The 19,160-nt window shown below is 44.6% G+C and overlaps 1 protein-coding gene across 4 annotated transcripts in view; it reads left to right on the top strand.

Annotated features, from left to right (window-relative positions):
• The window catches only part of Smarca2 (SWI/SNF related, matrix associated, actin dependent regulator of chromatin, subfamily a, member 2), a 168,216-nt gene that overhangs the window by 32,784 nt on the left and 116,272 nt on the right, over positions 1-19,160 (top strand). For all 4 annotated transcript variants that reach the window (XM_041660994.1, XM_041660995.1, XM_041660993.1 and 1 more), the window contains exons 5-9: positions 3,899-4,160; positions 10,622-10,748; positions 12,595-12,768; positions 14,126-14,299; positions 16,193-16,363. In XM_041660994.1, coding sequence (XP_041516928.1) covers positions 3,899-4,160; positions 10,622-10,748; positions 12,595-12,768; positions 14,126-14,299; positions 16,193-16,363 — 908 coding nt within the window. The remainder of the gene's footprint in view (positions 1-3,898; positions 4,161-10,621; positions 10,749-12,594; positions 12,769-14,125; positions 14,300-16,192; positions 16,364-19,160) is intronic.

Genomic DNA, 19,160 nt, shown 5'->3' with positions numbered 1-19,160 from the left:
TCATCTGAGAAGCCTTTGCACCCAAGGGTCTAATAATGGGGCTGAGTGAAGTAGTGAAACTTAAAGGGCAAAGTTTCTACTGTATGAGGACATCCATATGACAATACTTTATGTCTTCTGAACCTAGCTGTGGATCTGAGGACATCCATATGATAATACTTTATGCCTATTGAACCTAACTGTGCATACATTTTCTGGGTCATTTCTACAAGATGGGGTACCCTTCTTAATTACCCACCTCTTTGTCCGTGCCTGTCTGATAACATCCCTATCAGCAAAGGGACCTGGTTTTATTACCCACTGCTCATGTATTTTGTATTTTCCAGTTGTCATGCTTAGTAAGAAATGAAAATATTTGGGTAGATGTTGTTTTCCGGTTAAGTGGGCAAGGAGGCCATGGGTAAAAGAAGAAGGTATCTCTTTCCAATGGAGTGGCATGTCCCTGCTACTGTCAGGAGTGCTCATCCTGCAATACTTGTGCAGAAATCTGATCTAGGACAGACAACTTTATTGGATGAAGGCATTTGTTTCTAATGGCATCTATGATAAGCTGAAATAATGTAAGGACTTTTTTAAGTCAATATGAAACTTGACTAATGTTGTATACCCCTTCCCCCTTAAAAAAAAACAACAATACATTTTCTCACAAACACCCTGCCAATCTTTCAGGGAAAAAAAAGACGTTTTAATGCATGCACTTCTTTTTTTTTTCCCGTTTATTTATTTGTTAAAGATTTCTGTCTCTTCCCCGCCACCGCCTCCCATTTCCCTCCCCCTCCCCCAATTGAGTTCCCCTCCCTTGTCAGCCCATAGAGCTATTAGGGTTCCCTGTCCTGTGGGAAGTCCAAGGACCACCTACCTCCATCCAGGTCTAGTAAGGTGAGCATCCAAACTGTCTAGGCTCCCACAAAGCCAGTACGTGCATGCACTTCTGAGGATCTTAAACTTCCATCCCATGTCCCAGTGTACTTAATGCAGGAAGAGAATGTGCGACAGTGCTGGCTTGGTCTTCCCCAAATCTACCCCTGAGCAGGACTCACAGGAAGTGACATTGTTCCCCAGCAGGATGCCCTGTACACGGAGCACGTGTGCTGGAGAAGGCTCCCGCTCTGGGGGGTGGGACAGTTGGCCACTTCTCAAGAGGAGCCTTGTCCTTGCTCTTGTGGGCAGAACTCCAGACCAAGGCACATTTCTCTTTTCGTTTTGATTCTCTTTTTCCTTTTAGGGATTAAAGCAGAATAAAAACGAGAACTGAGAAAGCTGTGGTTTGGAGAAGTGAAGGAACAGTCTTATGGTGGTAAAAGAAGAAAGTGGTTCCCCTGCCCTCCCCCCATTTAAATGCTTGTCCCTACCCCCCTCCTTGGCATCTGAAACTTTTTGATGTGTTCAATTTAAATATTCATATTTCCAACCTGTAGAAATCACTTACATTCCTATTTAATGCAGAGAGATATCTGCATGATTATCCTGTGTGCTGAGTGTCCTCTGAATGCACAGAAACTCTGTGCAGGCGAGGCCTAGGTATATCAGTGAGTGTGTTGCCCTATTGCTTCCTATCAGGTGGGTTGGGATGGGATGCATCCACTGAAGATCCCCACCCCAGCAGTACTGGAACCACATTCCGGAGAGCCAGGCAGTACAGCCTCCATTTTGGCTCCTAAGGCAGAAGGCATTTTGAATACTGACCATAAGCCTAAATTGTTCGTACTGGAGAGAGGGGAAGAGATGAGCTGAAAACAGTTTTTATTCAGTTTGAAGGTGTGGTGAAAGGCCCTAGGTAGCCAGCCGCAGGCTGTCTGGTGCACAGTGGGTGGTTTCTGTGGAGTCCAGTGCTATCTGTAAACCTCCTACAGGACAGGCACAGAGCCTACCAGAGGGGGCTGACATCCTGAATGTAAGTGCAGGAAGCTACATCGAGTGTCCTGGTTTCTGTAAATGAAAGTATTTATACAGTCAGTCGGGGGAGAAGCGAAAACAGACCCACACAGAAAATGATTTTCTGTTTAGCTAGGAAATAGAGTTTGCTTGTAAGTGGCCCTGAGAGCAGCTGGCAGGAGGCACATGACAAGGCCACTGACCTAAGGAGCATCTGTGCTGAGTTGTAGGAAACTACAGGAATGTTCTGAAATTTGGCCCAGAAAAGAATCCTCTGCCAGCTGCCAGCTAATAGGGTACCCAAATTCTGGAAGTCCTTTTTTATGTCATGGGGTTCTCTGTTGTGTGGTATACAGTCCTTAAATTAGACTTCTCTCCCCCTGTTCTTGATCAATAAAGATGAAAAGTTGAGCATATAATCAGAAATCTCACTGAATCCTCGTGACCACTCTATGAGAGAGGTTATTATTATTGTTCCCATTCTGCAGGCGAGGAAGCAGACACAGGGCTTGGTGCCTTGATCAACTTCACACAGCCAGTGGGTGCTAGGGCTAAGACAATATTTTTTTTTATTTTTTGGTAACTTTATGTTATTTTTTAGAGTTATTTTATTTTATGTGTGTTAGTGTTTGGCCTACATGTATTGTATGTTAATTATGTATGTGCCTGATACACACGCATGCACACACACGCACGCACTCACACACACGCGCACACACACACACTGACACTAACCTGAGCAGTTTGTACTAATTCTTCACATTCCTCATGTCACAATGTTTGCTTATGGCTTTCTCTGGATTGTCACTGAAGTCCTTTTCTAAATGGAATTTGTCGGAAATTGAAGAAATACATTCCATTTTCCATAATGCATGCCTTTGTATGGTTAATTATTGCTCCTCTCTGAAGTCTCAGACTGGTTTTTGTGTTAAACAGCTTTATTTTTTTTTCCTTAGGATGAATATAGGAAATACTTGAATGAATGCCTGTTTGTGGTTTTAGCATCTGCTGACTGAGATTCTTTGTTTTTTTATTTATTTATTTAATTTTTTAAAAATATACTAATTCACCTGGTAGCTTCAGAAATCTTACTTAATTTTAAGAAAACCGAGAACTCACCTGGAGGAGAGTTGAAGCACTTCTTTCTTTAGATCTGTATCTAGTTAACTGAAATTCCCAAAGCTTAATGCAGAAAAGCAGCTGAAATTGAAATCAGTAATACTTAAAGGTTTGTCTTGTATTTTTGGGACAGGTTCTCAACTTGGCTACCGACTCTTGATTCCCCTGCCTCTACCTCTCAAGTGTTGGAATTACAGGACTGTGCCACTATGCCAAGCTTCCAAGATAGGTTCAAGATTGCCTGTCATCGTCTGATAATAAGAGGGAAAAGGCCTTCTTTAATATTTGCTGATTTTTATTAGGAGAAATGAGCCTATTTTACCCCGAATGTTGGATAGTTTTAGAAATACTTTGCTAGTATGTGATTAAAGTAAAACTTAGGTTTTGAGATTCACTGTAAGTAAGCCTGAATTCACTGGATTCCGTAGCCAGCACAGGCAGTTGGGATAGAGATCTGACTTGCAGGGAATTAGTAGCCCTTTTGCAAAGTGAGACTTTAGGGCCACACCCATTGCATCTGGTTGTAGAACTCTCTTTTCTGAAGTTTGAATCCACCTGTGATTGTTTAAAAACAAACAACAAAAACCCACCACAGAATGTGGCATTAAAAACCATCTTGTCATTTCCTTGATGTATTACAACTAGGAATCATTTTTTAGATGGTTTTGACACTGTTCATTAGTGCATGCCATTTTCCTGTGGACCACATGCCGGATTACTTTTCTTCTCTCACCTCTGCCTTCATTCCTTTTCCTCCTTTGTACCCTCAGTCAGTCAGCCCTCTGGGGTTTAAGACACTGGTGATCTCCTTCCCTAGGTAGTACTTGAGGGCTGGAGGAGCTGGGCATGGTCAGCAGGTGTCCTTTCTTCTGTCCTGTCCTGCCATGTCCCTCTTGTCTCACAGGCCCCGGGCAGGACCTGCTGCTGAGTGGCCAGAGCACCCCACAGAAGCTGTCAGCACCAGCACCCAGTGGCCGACCCTCGCCCGCACCCCCAGCCGCTGCCCAGCCCACAGCCACAGCTGTGCCAGGGCCCTCGGTGCAGCAGCCTGCCCCGGGGCAGCCATCTCCGGTGCTGCAGCTGCAACAGAAGCAGAGCCGTATCAGCCCCATCCAGAAACCGCAAGGCCTTGACCCCGTGGAGATCCTGCAGGAGCGAGAGTACAGGTACTGCTGACCATCAAGACAAGCCATCACCAGCCATGGGGGTGGGGTGGGGGTGGGGTGGGAGGCTGACTGACATGCCTCATGGGACAATGTCTCAGTAGCACTGGACACCAGGAGCACTGAAGGGAGACAGGAGAGGACTCGTAACTGCAGCAGTGATTTCAGAACACTTGTAGAGAATGTTCGCATGCCCTTGAGTGGGTCCTTAAGCCATAGGAGCAGGACAAATTGTGACTTCTCTCTCGTTCAATCAGAAACCTTTTTCGGTCCCATCCACTTGCCAGGTGCTGGGAATTCAGTGATCAAAAGCCCAGTCCAGAGTTTCTTAATTTCAGGGTGGATCATCTCAGGCTTGAATCATGTAATAGCTCGTCCTTGATTGTCAGTGTGTTCTTGAAGAACTGATGACTGAGATAATCAAGTTGAGTATATTGTCTGGGTCATCCTCATGGGACTAAAAAGCATACTGTATAGATTGGTATAGTGTGATCTGGGCTTTGATTCACCCATGTTTTAGTCTAGAGGTTGGCCCAGCTTTAGGGTAAGCCTTAGGTCTCTGTCTTCAGATGGAATCCTTAGTTAAACTCCTAATTCAGACACTTGTCACCTGATTCGACACAGTTGTATCTAAATTAGGGATTGGCAAACCTTTTCCTGTAAAAGGACCAGATGGAAAACATCTAATGTTTTTCAGGGCCATATGTCTTAGACACAGAGAGTCAGCTCTGCCCTTTTTGTGGGAAAACACCCATAGACTATGGTGTCTTGGCTTTGTTCCAATAAAACTTTATTTAGAAAAGCAACTGTGGACAAGATTTGGCCCACAGGCTCTATTTAGCAGACCACTCAAGCCAATGGCTAACAACCATGAAAAAGTGAGTCCATTAAGTGTTAAGACGAAGCAAAGCTAAGATTTTGAGTTCTGCCACCTGCCTGGAAGCATCCTCTGTCAGAAACAGCTCGGTTGTCTTCATCAGATTGCATCACTTTTCTGCGACTTAACGTGTTAAAAATAGTATAGTATTTTCATAGAGTCAGGAAGGGTAATATATTTTGGAAGTTTTTAGTAATATTGATGTCAATTATTTGCCTAGAGTTACTTGAATTAACAGAAAATTTGATGTTAAAAATTAGGGAATGCTAGCCAGTAAGCAGTGTTTGGATTCTCTTTAAGAGCACTATCTTAATCTTTATGAAAAGGTATGTAGCTTGTTAGAAAATTTAATAAACTATGACTGATTTGGAGAGTTGTTTTGGAGACATCCCAGTGACCAGGTATTAGGTGTCGGTCTCGTTTTGGCGAAGAAATATGACTTTGCTGTCTCATTTCTGTTGCTAGTCATCATTGGGAGCACTTCTGTCGACAGTCCCAGCTTGTGACCTGAGCATCAGGGCCAGGCAGAGTCTGTTGGGTCAATACTTGTGTGTCCTAACCTTAAACATAAGGACACCCATGGCAGAAAAACTCCTCAGATGCTGTTGAGTAAACAAAGTCATACAAAGTCATTGGTGGAGATGGACAGTTATAAGAAAGAGCAGAATTGTGTGGTTACTCTGAATTCTATCTTTCCTAAAATCTGTCGTGCCTTTGCCCTGCCTGGAAGTTGCAGAGATGCTTGGAGTTTTGTTGGCTTATTAAAGCGACCCTCAGAAGACAGTCTGTGTACCTAGACATTTTATGTAATACCTGGCTTCGTTTTCTCTCTTACTCAGTCTCCCCCGCCCCATACATGTGCATGTGCGCGCATAAACCTCTTTGTGGACTCCTAAATTTTTTTGTTATTATTGCCAGCATGTTAATTACAGGGCTTTCTTATGATCTCATTTTAGAGCCATTTTTAGAAGTGTGGCTTAACGGATTGTCTCCCAAAGAATTAAGCAATGCTTTTTTAGCCTATTTCAATGTATGAAGAAGTTTGCAACCCTTATTATCTTCCTATAATAACTTTTTATTGTATTTTTTCCTTCTGTTTGTTTATTTTATGGCACATCTGTGCTACTTCCCAAGTGTGGTCCTGTGGGAGAGAGTTGGTTCTTTTCCTTCCCACTGTGTATTTCCTGGAGATTAAGCTCACAGTCAAGTGCCTTTACCCGCACTGTGCCATCTCACCTACCCCATTCTCCTATGTTAATAAAAATTATATCTACCCATTTCTTTTAAATTGTTTCACATGGTGCTGCATGCCGCTCTGGCAGGAGAATCATGAGATCAAGGCCAGCCTAGGATACATAAGGAAACCCTGTCTCACAAACGAAAAGAACTAAAAGTCATGTGCCTTTCAGAATGTGGTTGAATAGTCATTTTTCATATTATTATTATTATTTGATAAATGCATCCACTTTTATAAAGCTGACGCTGCAAGGTTTTGGGGGTTGCCAAAAGCCTGGTGGGAACTTTGGCCAAGGTGTTCCCATGGCCATCTGGAGAAGAATGAATTTGTGCTGGCAGCGTTACAGGGGCATGCCTTTTCTTGCTCGGTCATGGAACAATAGCTGGCTTCTGCCTCTATAAAATAGACAGTGTTCAACCGCAGAGATTAAGTTTATCATCCCAGGGGTTACATTAAGTCTCTCACATACTCGTCCAGGACAAGTATTAGATTCATTTCTCTCCTGCCCCCTGTAATGGGCCAGCCTGCCCTCTGATGGGCCAGCCCGCCCCCTCTGATGGGCCAGCCCGCCCCCTCTGATGGGCCAGCCCGCCCCCTCTGATGGGCCAGCCCGCCCCCTCTGATGAGCTAGCCCACCAGGCTTCCCCTGCACTAGTCTCTGCCTGGTGCATGCTTGTCACCTGGCTAAAGATTTGAGTAAGGTTCTAAGAGATCACTTTTGGGATTTCATAAGCTTTGACAGAGCAAAATATCATGCAATAGAAATCCCATAACATATTCATTTCTTTGGCTACAATCCTTGTCTACAAAAATGGCAAGAACTTATTAGGATGTTTTATTTCTTTAAGCCAGTTGGCTGCTCTTCCTGATTTGCCATAAACTCCGAATTTTGACCCATCAATCTTCTTTTTCTGGGTTGCAGCCTAAGTGCGTTTCTGCCTGTGTACTCACTGGCCACAGAGCAGTACAGCCCCGGGACTGAAGATACTTACCTCCCTGTAGATAGCTCTCCTTTTGGCTCACCCCCCCCCATGGAAATTTATTCTTCTTTCTCTGGTGTCAGTTTTGCATGCTGCACTCAGCCCTCAACCCCCACCCCCCACCTTTGGGCACCAGTTCTTGACTCTTCCATACCCACCTTCATTTCCTTCCATGGTCAGTCAAAGAGAACTTCAGGAGCTTACACACTGACATGTAAACTGGTTCCCTGTCTACAAACATTTACGTGGAAGATGCATTTCCCACTTAAAGGGGTTTGAGAAAGGCTTCTTTACATTGCATCAGACCTCTGGTCTCCAAACAGAATTGAGTGTGGAAGTGGGTTTAAGAGACATGTATGTATAGCTTGTCTAGTGTGTGTGTGTGTGTGTGTGTGTGTTTCCTTGTCTTGCCCGTGTCGCCATCACAACCCTGGAAATTCCTCCTCAGAAACGACCGATAGCCACTCTGCCAGAAGAGTCACAGAGTTACACATGTTTCCTTTCTCTCTCCCTTGCTCTTTAAAGTGTCTGTCACTCGGCTCCTTGAAGGAACGAAATGTTCCAGTGTCATTTTCTGTTCAAATAACTCTCCTACAGGAATCATAAACTTCTCCCCTGGACCTGAACAAATATCTGTTGCCTTTAATGGAACTCTTTTCCTTGCCAGAACAGTAACCTCTCTTGATTTACTCTTCAGTCTGTATGAAAAACCGGAGTGACCTAATTCTGCTTCAATTTTCTGTGCTCGTGAGGATGCTAAATGAGTCTCCTGCAGTCAGGCAGGATTACATCTTGCTGCTGTTTTGGGAAGTTTAGAATCCAGACTCTCTTTATCGGACTTCCTGCTGAATCCCATTGATGGGGAGATGAAATTGTCTGGAGAGGAGCATTATTTAAAATGAAGATTTCTATTAAGCACAACAACAGAGATAGTTTTGTATGCTTACCCTCCCCCAACACCCCCCCCCACGTAACTCTGCCACCCACCCCGTGTACCACATCGAGTATATATTATTTCACTGTAAAATCTCCTCCCCCTCTTTTCTTGAGTTTGCACTTTGTACTTCATACCTCTTCCATACAAAAAGAGAGATTCTTCCGTGTCAGGAAGTCTTGAGATGCAATGATAAACCATTTCTCCTTCGGAGAAGCAGTCACGACAGGGAGAAGTACATCCCTGGCTCTTACCTGCTGCAGTGGCCCAGGTCCTCAAACTCCATGACCACCAGCCCGCCCCCACTCCTGAGTCCTCATGTCCCTCTCTTCCCTCCAACTTCCCATCCAGCTCAGTGTGGGCTAGCCTCAGCACCGTCAACCCAGATGTCCTGTCGGCACTGTTTGTGCCCTAGAGCCTGTCCTTTGGCAGGAGGAACCAGAAGCTGTCATTCCTAGAGTTTAGTACCCGACTCGCTGTGTCATACCAAACCAAAATACATAGGAGGGGTTTACATTCTAGGATACTCAAACACATGGAGTCTAGAACCAAGGATGTAGCATAATGGAACTGTGGGTAACACCATCTTCTGCCACTGCAATAGCTTAAGTCCCTTTAGTGTGATCTTGATAATAAGATTACAAAGCAAAGTGATTTTAAATGTAAAAACTTGTTTCAGCTTTACTGTGTGTTTGTGTGTTGCCTATTTAGACATTTGGGGCTACATAGGTGGATGGGGAAAACCAATTGGATAATCCATATAACGTAGATTTTGATTTTTGAATTCTTCCATTTCTAGCTCTATGGTGCTGTCTTAGTTAGGGTTTCTTTTGTTGCTACGAAACATCATGACCAAAATGCAAGTTGGGGAAGAAAGGGTTTGTTTATTTGGCTTACACTTCAGCATTGCTGTTTATCACTGAAGGAAGTCAGGACAAGAACTCAAAACGGGGTAGGATCCCAGAAGTAGGAGCTGACGCAGGGACCATGGAGGAGAGCTGCTTACTGACTTGCTTCCCCCGGCCTGTTTAGCCTACCTTCTTATAAAACCCAAGACCACTGCCCAGGGATGGTACCACCCACCATGGGCTGGGCCCTCTCTCAATGATCACTTAATGAGAAAATACCTTACAACTGGATCTCACTGAGGCATTTCCTCAACTGAGGCTCCTTCCTCTGTGATGAGCCTCGCTAGTGTCAAGTTGACACACAAGACCAGACAGTACTTTCTTCAGTTTCCTCGTCAGTAAGATGGGGCCACTACAGCATTTATTTGTGTGTGCGCGTGTGTGTGCGTGTGTGTGTGTATACATGCATGTGTACATGTGTGTGTTGAGAATTCAAAATTGTTCTTACATGTTGACATGTACTTAGTACAATGAGTATTTAGTGGGTTAACTTATCACTAACTTTTATTATCTTTTGTTTCTTTTCAATTCTATTCTCAAACAGTTTTGTCCCAAAGCTGGAGGAGGAGTTTATTCTAAAACTAGATTTCAGTGATGTGGTTTTATAAAAGTAAGGCTTGAAACCGGTTTATATATGTCAGAGTCACAGCAACCAGGGACCAAAGAGAGAGCTGGCTTTTATTCTCTAGTCTGCCTTCATTAGGAGGAAGTACTTGCAATTACATTTTTGATGGTGTCTAAAATGAGAACCCCCAGCATCCCTTTCAGGAAATGCTATTCACTGCTGCCCCTGATTTTTGCAGATGCCCAATTTGCTGTCTTTTCTCAAACAAGCACTGCCCAGAGGAAGTGGATGTGGTTGGCAGGGCTCTCTCGGAATGTCTCTAGCTGGCTCCCTTCTGCGGCCTCGGCTTCTCGAGCTGCGCTTGCCACTCTGCTGCAGCTGCTATAGTCACTGTCACCTCAAAACAGAAGGAAGAACTGTGGCCGTGGCTTTGCATGCCATGGCAGGCTGGGATAGGGTGGCTAGCCAGACTGCCTCTGTCAAGCAAGGACTTCTATTCCCCCTCCCCCATCCCCTCGATGTAGTATGAGGTTCCTTTCCAGGCTTAGAAGCTACATAGAAGTTCAGAGTGTTGAGTAGTATGAAGTGTCTGTCTTCCAGAATTCAAAGGTGGCTGTTTTTGGTTAACATTAGAGAATCCTATTGGCTCCCCAGAAAGATAGCTGAGCAGGTAAAGGCATCCCGGGATGCACATGAGAACTGACATTTACAAGCTGTCCCCTTCTGTCCATAGGTACACTGTGGCGTGTGCACCACCACTCCAACTCCCCACAACTAAGTGAATGTAAACTCATTTTTAAAAAAAAAAAAAAAAAAAAAAGAAAACCTAGTTGGAGGTCAGAAATCGGCTGTCAGTGTGTGAATACATGAACCTAAACCTAAAGCTGTTGTTGGTTCTAGAAGAGTAAACCGTAATGTAGATCTCCGCTTGCTCCCAACCCCCTCTTTATTTTCTCCTTCTAGACTTCAGGCTCGCATAGCTCACAGGATACAAGAACTGGAAAGTCTGCCTGGCTCTTTGCCACCAGATTTACGAACCAAAGCAACGGTGGAGCTGAAAGCACTTCGGTTACTCAATTTCCAGCGTCAGGTAATGCCTTTTCCCCGGTGAGTCCAAGGTGTCGGAAATCGATGTAATTGTTCCTAAAGCGGGATCCATGAGCTTCCGCGACTCTGCTCGATACTGTTTTGAAGCTCGGAACTTAGTAAAAGAGCATGTCTTTAGACCGACGGCTCCTAGCTGGAAGTAACGAGTAGGAACCACACTCTTCTTTCCCCCTTCTGTATAGCAGAAACATTTTTCCTCCTGTACTATAGTGTACAACATCAGTTATTGTATGTTGGTACTGCGGATGAAAACCATGACAACAGATTGTGGAGAGCTGTGACTTGCCTTCGTGGCTCCAAGGAAAACCAAGGAGGCGGTAGATGGATAGTATTCCTGGCAAACCCAAATACGCAGAGCAAGCCGTGACCCCAGAAACAGAAAATACGATAGTCTCTTTCCTAACCACAAGCCCATGTTTGTAGAAACACACACACGCACACGCGCGCACACACACACACACAAAACGGCGCCGTTACCTTAATCGTTCATCAAAACCTAACTCAGGGACACTTGGTCACATTGGACCCACTCACACTCTGACTAATTAGTGAGTTGCCATCTCCTCGAGCTCACTATTGAGATCTGGTGTAATGATCTATTTTTCTGATTTCTGAATCGGTAGGCATGTAGCAAAATAAAGTAGAACTAATTTTTCCTTGGCTGAGTTTTGTCCAAGTGTGCCAGTCCCCGCCCACAGATTGCCTGTCTAAACCAAAGGGGACCAGGAGCACCTCCTGTCAATCAGAGGGGTCGTGCTAAAGTGTGGGGCATGCAGAATGACTTGTTCATGGGCGAGCATGGTCTGTGGGAAGATCTGGCTGAAATCACAAGGCCACCGTCTACGGACTGGAGTACACAGTTGACTTCCTGGGGTGGCATGTGCTGGAAGGTCATCTGGTATCGGTGCTGTTGGCTAGGGGTTTCAGAGAGCAGATTTTAGGTTAAATGTAAAAAGAAGAAGAAACAGAAGGGTCCATTACATCTCAGTTAGAGGAAACTTTATCACAGGAATGAATAAAGTGCCTGGCGCAGATTTGCCAAACGCCCCTTAGAGCACGCGTTCTCAAGCATGAGATGTGATTCCCTGTCCCGCAGTCCCGGTGCTCCCTAGTTTTTTTTTTTTTTTTTTTTTTTTTTTGACATTACTGAAAAGTCTATTATCTGCGAAGTTTCCTGGGTACATGCAACTGATGCCAGGTTCAACTGAGCCATTATTGTAATGTGGCCCTCCAAGTTCCCAGTGCCTACTGCCATGTAATATGGTTACATTGTTTATGATGAGAATCTAACGCAAGTCCAGGATGCAACCTAAGATTTAAACACTAAAGAACATCATTACAGAGAGGGCGGAAACCCGGACTGGTGTTTTTCCATCATTTATTAATTAGAAGTTATGAATTCACGTTGGAGTTTCTGCTGTTACTTGGAACATGAATAGATGGGAACTCTCTTGTTCATCTTGTAGATCAGCAAGAGAATGATACTATGACAGTTAAAGATTAAAAGGTTGATCGGCTAAGTAGCATCATTACTATAATTAAATGAGATGAATAACTTTATTTCTAACCCAGCGCAGCATCCTCATTTTTTTTTCCTGTTACAGCACTAAAATTGTTTTTGAAGTGAATTATGAGGAAAGAAGGTTTATACTGTCTTTAAAATTACCATGTAAATTTGCACAATTTCAGTTCTTGCTTTTAGTAATAGCCAACTGCAACTGGATTGAGAAAAATTCATTAAGGCCCCTTTCTGTTTCCACCGAGTCGAGGTCGGGGCCCAGGACCTGGCTTCTGTCTCGGGGATTCGCTAACTGCCCCTCTCCTCATAGCTGAGACAGGAGGTCGTGGCTTGCATGCGGAGGGATACCACCCTGGAGACGGCCCTCAACTCCAAAGCGTACAAGAGGAGCAAGCGCCAGACTCTGCGCGAGGCACGCATGACAGAGAAGTTGGAAAAGCAACAGAAGATCGAACAGGAGAGGAAACGCCGGCAGAAGCACCAGGTCCTTAGACCTTCGCATACCCTTCCTATTCAGAAGTGGCCCTTGTGGGTAGTGGTCAGGGTCAGGATGTTTGCTAAGTTGGGACGGCGGGGTAGGGGATATGCGGGCGTGTCATCGAACAGAAAGTTAACAGTGGAGTTTTAATAAGACAGAAACGTCATTTTAGAGATGCAAGAGGGCCCTGCTTTGCTTTGAGTTGCTATGATAAAACACTGACGAAACAACCTGGGGAGGAAAGGGATTATTTGACTGCAGGTCCATCATTCAGGGAAGCTAAGGCAGGAACTGAAGGAGGGACCATGAAGGAGCACTGCTTACTGGCCGTCCCCCTCCTCCTTCTCCCTGACCCTCCCTGCATATAAGGCAGTGTGTCTTGTGCACGCCTGATACACACAGAGGCCAGAGGCAGCTTTGGATTCCCCTGGAGCTAGCATTACAGATGGTTTTGAGCAACGGTGTGGGTGCCGGGAATCGAACCTGTACCCTCTAGAAGATGAACAAGGGCTCTTTATTGCTGAGCCATCTCTCCAGCCCCCAGCAGGAACTTATTTTTCTATAGTATTCTGGGCTCTTTGAAGGGCCCAGTTGGAGGATTCACAGGGGTAGGACTTCAAGAGCATTCGTTTCTCTGGGCTTGGAAACATTGATGTGGGATTTGATTTTGTCTCATGATGGTCTTACTGTGCTTAATCTTGTGCCCAACTTAGCTTCCTTTTGAAGAAAAAAAAAGGAAAGGAAAGGAAAGGAAAGAAAAAAATGAAAGATTTTAGTGTAAGTAGGGTACATATTTTCCCTCTGTCTGAAAAGTGAGTTCAGATTGCATATGGCGATTTCAGCTTTGTAGAAACTTACTTTGCATCACGTTCTAAATTTAAGTTGGAGCAGAAGAAATGTGGTTTTCCCTGGAAATACCCAGAACCCTCATGTTTATTTCAGGGAGATGGAACAATGGGCTGTAAATTTTTTCATTGATGTTTTATAGGTCAGCCTTTGTCCTTGCTTTTTCCATTTCAGACGACCACACCCTTGAGGTGAAGGTGGCATCTCTTCCCTAGGTTTACAATGTACAGATGAAGGAAGTCTTTCTTCCCACCAGCTCATAACCCAGTTAGTCTTTCCTTTTCCCATTTTTGAATGTCCACACCCTGGATTGAAGGCAGCCATTCTTTCCTAGGCTTACAATCACACTAGCCCATAGCCCATACCCTGTGCTGCAGAGGCTCCAGGGAAGGCCGCCATCATCCATAGGTTGCGCACTTCGATGATGTTAGTGCATGCTGCAGCATCTTCAGTTGTGCAGATCATTCCCTGCAGAGTGGACCAAAGCATCCCTTTCTCCCTCCTGTGAACCCTGTAGGAATACCTGAACAGTATTTTGCAGCATGCGAAAGATTTTAAGGAATATCATCGGTCCGTGGCTGGGAAGATCCAGAAACTGTCCAAAGCAGTGGCCACTTGGCACGCTAACACGGAAAGGGAGCAAAAGAAGGAGACAGAGCGGATCGAGAAGGAACGAATGCGGAGGCTGATGGTAAGGGCCCCTTGTGAGAAGGTCCTCTGCTGGCATCTTTCTGCATTGAGAATGTTACACAAGGCATCAAGAGAAGAAAGGGAAGCGGCCTGTCTGTCTGTTTGTCTGTCTGTCTGTCTGTCTCTCTTGCGCGCACACACACACACACACACACACACACACACTCATAGGTGTTTGAATTTCTGGAGGGTAGAACTTTTTGTCTTTTCTCCACAGTGCGCCTAATAATCCAGGGTTGTACTTGAGGAGCCATAGTTTTGTGCCCTAGGGTACCATCATCATCCACTTACACAGCTTCTCAAAGAAAGGCAGGAGCTGTGTTTCGCAATCCCACCAGGAAGAATGGCAAATGCAGTCCTTTAAACATGCGATATATTTGAGATGAACAGCTAAGATTTTATTGTGAATGAATAGCTTACAACGTTATATCATTGAATCCAAGATTCATATTCATTCTTTTGCCTCCCCCTCCCTTGGCATTCTTTTTTTTTTTCTTTTTTCTTTTCTTTTTTTTTTTTTTTTGGCAGCCCAAAAGTTGTTTTACCTCTTTACCTTCGCAGTTAGTTTGAATGGATCTGCCTGCAGACACGGGCAGGTTTAGGCCATTGGCCCGAGTGTTGGGTTTTACTGACCACTTGTGTCTGGAATTGGACAGAGCACACCATGTAATTTAGAAAAGTAACTAAACTTTACAGGTAATCAGAGACCCAAAGCTCTGGGTGGGACAGAATTCCCGAGTGGGTCAGAGCAAGCCTCACCTCCTACATTCAGTTCTTGAAGTTCTTAAGACATCGTCTCCCTTGCTGGGGTCCTAGTCGGTGTATTATTTTTGTTAGTTTGGGGGATTCCTGACGGTAAACACCATTTGAGGTGTTCCAGAGTCTCACCACCTTCCACCCCACTCTCCGTTTCTGTGAATACTGTCAACAGTCTTTGCTCGAGTTAGGGAGACTATTGTGTAGTAAGCCGAGCAATCAACGGGCAAATTTGCCTGATTCAACTGAAGGAAAGCTGTATTAGAACTCCAGCAACAGATTGGTTTGACACTAATGATTAAGCATTTGCAAATCATTAATTTTTGCAATTAAATGATGGAATATACAGATAATAGAGAAACTGAAGGTTTTTTTTTTAATCACTCTTTCTTCAAGTGAGATCAACCATAGCCAAAAGCAATTAGAGTTATAATAGCATTGGAGTTCGTGCTCATTCACAGGCCAGACAGCAGCTAGACTGAGGAGCAATGAAGCCACTGTCGCTCCGCCATGGGCTGGAGTGACACCCTACAGCCAAGTCCCTGAGCTGGGACAGAGCCACCTCTTAGAGATTGTACGGTGTTCTCTTTTTATTCAGGCGTCATCGAAAAGTATTTTGGAATGCTCTTTCTCTGGGCCGTCTAAAAGAGATTTCTCTCTAAATGGCTCAGAGGACATCACAAGTTTCCTTCCACTTGATTTCATCGTGTTATTTAGTGGGAGAAGGAGGTGGAAATGATGGGGTTTGTTTTCTATCTCAGTAGAACCAGAGTTCGGGACCTAAATGGCTTGTCTCCTTCCTCCTAGGCTTGTTAATTAGCACATCGGGTTTTACATTCATTTTGAGCAGTTCAAGAAGCCTGGAACACAAAAGGCTGACTTAAAAGTGTGTGATCACATCCCTCACACAGTAGGGTTCTGTGTGATAATTTTGTGGCAGACTTTAGAGTCATGGGCCCAACATGTTGCATGTCCCTGTTTGCCAGCTTGCAGACTTCACTGGTAGCTGGTGGAGTCTGGCTCATCCGGTTGGTTCTACGTATCATCAGATCGAGGTTGTGAACAGTAGAGGGGAGTGTGAGGTGGACCTGTGGGTGTCTGTGCATCATGGTCTCATCCTTCTCTCCTTCCTGAACAGGCTGAGGATGAAGAGGGCTACAGGAAGCTCATTGACCAAAAGAAAGACAGACGCCTAGCATACCTACTGCAGCAGACAGATGAGTATGTGGCCAATCTGACCAACCTGGTTTGGGAGCACAAGCAAGCCCAAGCTGCCAAAGAGAAGAAGAAGAGGAGGAGGAGGAAGAAGGTGAGCTCTGAGCTCTTCTTCCTGACATGTTTAGCCTGAGATATATGCCCAAAGACTGGCTTTGGATGAGTATTGCTTTCTGATAAGAACCACTTCTAACTTACGGGAGGTTTGGATTGCTGACTTGCGGTAGTTGTGTAGATTAGTAGGGTGTAAAAGTAGGTGATGTATTAGAGACGAGGATATAAAAGGGTTATTGCAGTGGAAGTTCACAGTCTATGTTGCCTCTGTTTAACACAGTGTAACATTTCAAATCAAGTATACAGAGTCAAGAGAAAAAAGAATATAAGACACAAATGAGTAGTGTATAGTTTTAATGCCAGGGTGGCAGGGACTTCTAAGTTAGGAGAACGGAGTAAAAAGTTAAGAAAATGTAGTGCAGAGACAGTAGGAAGCCAAGGGCAGACACATGAGAAATCTTCGGGATGATCTGGACGCTCACACATTTCAGTCTGTTTGGACAGATGAAAATGTTGGAAGTTTTAATTTGGTTCTTTTGTCCTGGTACCACAATAAGGTAAGTATATTGACATCAGTTTTATTAGTTGTAAAGACAAGGACAATCTCATGTTAAATATAGCCTAGTTGTCATAAGAGGTGACGGACAAAACTTAGTATTCTGCTCTGCAGACGTTGTGTCTTTATTCAGTAAGTGGCTGAGTATGGACCAGGAAATCTACATCTTCTTGGATGTTGAAGTGTCCCGTCAGCATCCCACAGATAGAGGAGGGCTCAGCATCCTAAAAGAAGAATATATCCTCTGTATCGAAAGTCTGCAGACACTTCCCTGGCATTGTGTTTCGAGCGATCTTACATGGCATTTAGGTTGCCTGGGGTAGTGTACGTAGTCACGAGAGGATTAAAGTGTGCAGGAGGATGCAGGTAAGTGACATGGGAACACTGACATTTGCCCAGGAAAGTTGTGCATCTTCAGTCTCCACAGACTTAGGTCTCCTGGAACCATTGCCTGGTGGCTACTGAGGCACAAACAGCTGCGTTTCAATCTCACAGTAACTTCTGTACACACATCAACAGAAACCGTTCATTAGAACTGTGAAAACGGGGGGAGGGCCGTTGGTAGCATTGAATCATTTACTCTCTACACTGAATAATTGAACAGAATGTTTTTCAAGAAAATATAATTAATTTCACGGCTTCTGAATTCTCATACCTGTTTCATAATTAAGGAGGAGGAATAGATGATTGAGACGGCCTCCTCTTGTACCTAATGCTCTTCGTCTGAGATAGCTCACCTTATTGTGCAGTGGGGAACGGATGACTCGCTGCTTGGATTTAGACATACCACTGAGAAGTACCCCATTTTCTTGTCAGGGTAGCCTTATAGACTTCCCAGAACTTTCAGAGCCAGTGAAAGGGCTCAGAGGGAAGCTGATAAGGTGCTGGAATATCCTGTAAGCAGACCCCATTCCAGGACAGTTTCAGTTTTTCCTGCTCGGCAAAGGTTGTCGCTGTTAGTGTTTGTAGCATTAAAGTTCTTTATATTTCCTTGTGATTAAAAGCTAATGGCCCAGATTTGAGCTTCTGGTTTATAATTAATAGATTCCTGCTGTGAAATTAGATAGTCACATCACCACAGGCAAAGACAGAAATGATTGAGTGGCCACAGTCAGGCCGATATTTCTGCACTGTGTTGTGCAGAGTGGGGATCTGTAGCAGGCTTCTTGGTTCTGCTTATTCTAGCAGGCCTACTGATGGGTGGCTGGGCTTCCTGGCCAAGAGTCCTTTCTATCTTACGCTTTCATTTGTCAGCTCTTAGATAGGAGCCCAGGGAGTGTGCTGGAGAAAAAAAAAAAGAAGTGTTGCAGCCACTAATTAAGCTTGTTCCCCAAATTAATATCTTCACCTGTGACGATATGAAAAACTGGAAGTCAAACTGGAGGTAAGGCCTGATTACCTGGCAAAGAAATAACAGATACCGAGGCAGCAACTGTCCACTGAGAGCTCTGGGCATCTCCCGGTGTTGGTCCCACTTCACTTGACCGCTGTGAAGGATGTTTATTTCCAGCTGCCTTCTGTGTGCTTTCAGGATGTCAGGATGACCGGCACCTGGATGCCCTTTGCCTTCAGCAGGGCTCTGTTACCTTCGTAGATGGTCTCTCAGCAGAAGTGGGATGGATAATGGTAAAAGAAAGGGAGGAAAGGGAGGGGGAGCATGGGAAGACAAGGCTCTTCCTGGACGGGACTGTTTCCTCCCCTGGAAAGGTTAAAGACTGCTCAGAGTAAAGTCGATAGTTCCAGATGTTCCTTTATTGGACAACAAAGGAAGGGGTTGCTTTTAAAAACTGTTTATTTGACCCTTAGTGTTATCTGGAGTTCTCCCCTCGACAGAGTGAATAATTGAGAGTCACCAGCTTCTCTGTGGTGGAGGGAACATCAGAACTTCGGCTGTGCTCCCAGCGTCTCCCCATTGTAAGCTGCAGAGTTTGCCCCCAGAATTTCCCCCACTGTAAGGTGCAGGCTGTGCCCCCAGTGTCTCCGTGGGTTTAGATCGTATGCTGTCCCTGTTTACAACCGTGAAAATTAAACAAGGCACCAATGCACTTTTTACTTTGAGAAAGCCTGTAGTAGTCAGTGAAGTCATAGCCGTAGGCCAGAGCTGGTTGCAGTGAAGATGCAGGCAACTGAAGTACTGAGATCGAAGAGGAGCATGGCCGGCCCTGTAGTCTGATTGGATAAGGATTACTTTCTACTTTCAGTATTAAACTAGTATCTAGTTGGACTTTTTTTTTTCCTTTCAATTTTAATCGCCCAGCATAACAGATTCTTGGCTGTTCTT

The sequence above is a fragment of the Microtus oregoni genome, unplaced genomic scaffold (genome assembly GCF_018167655.1).
Source record: "Microtus oregoni isolate MIOR12 unplaced genomic scaffold, Mior012 000012F_ref0000307, whole genome shotgun sequence".
In the NCBI taxonomy this organism is placed as follows: domain Eukaryota; kingdom Metazoa; phylum Chordata; class Mammalia; order Rodentia; family Cricetidae; genus Microtus; species Microtus oregoni.
Note: the sequence above shows the minus strand (reverse complement) of the source record. Positions and strands in the feature narration are given on the sequence as shown.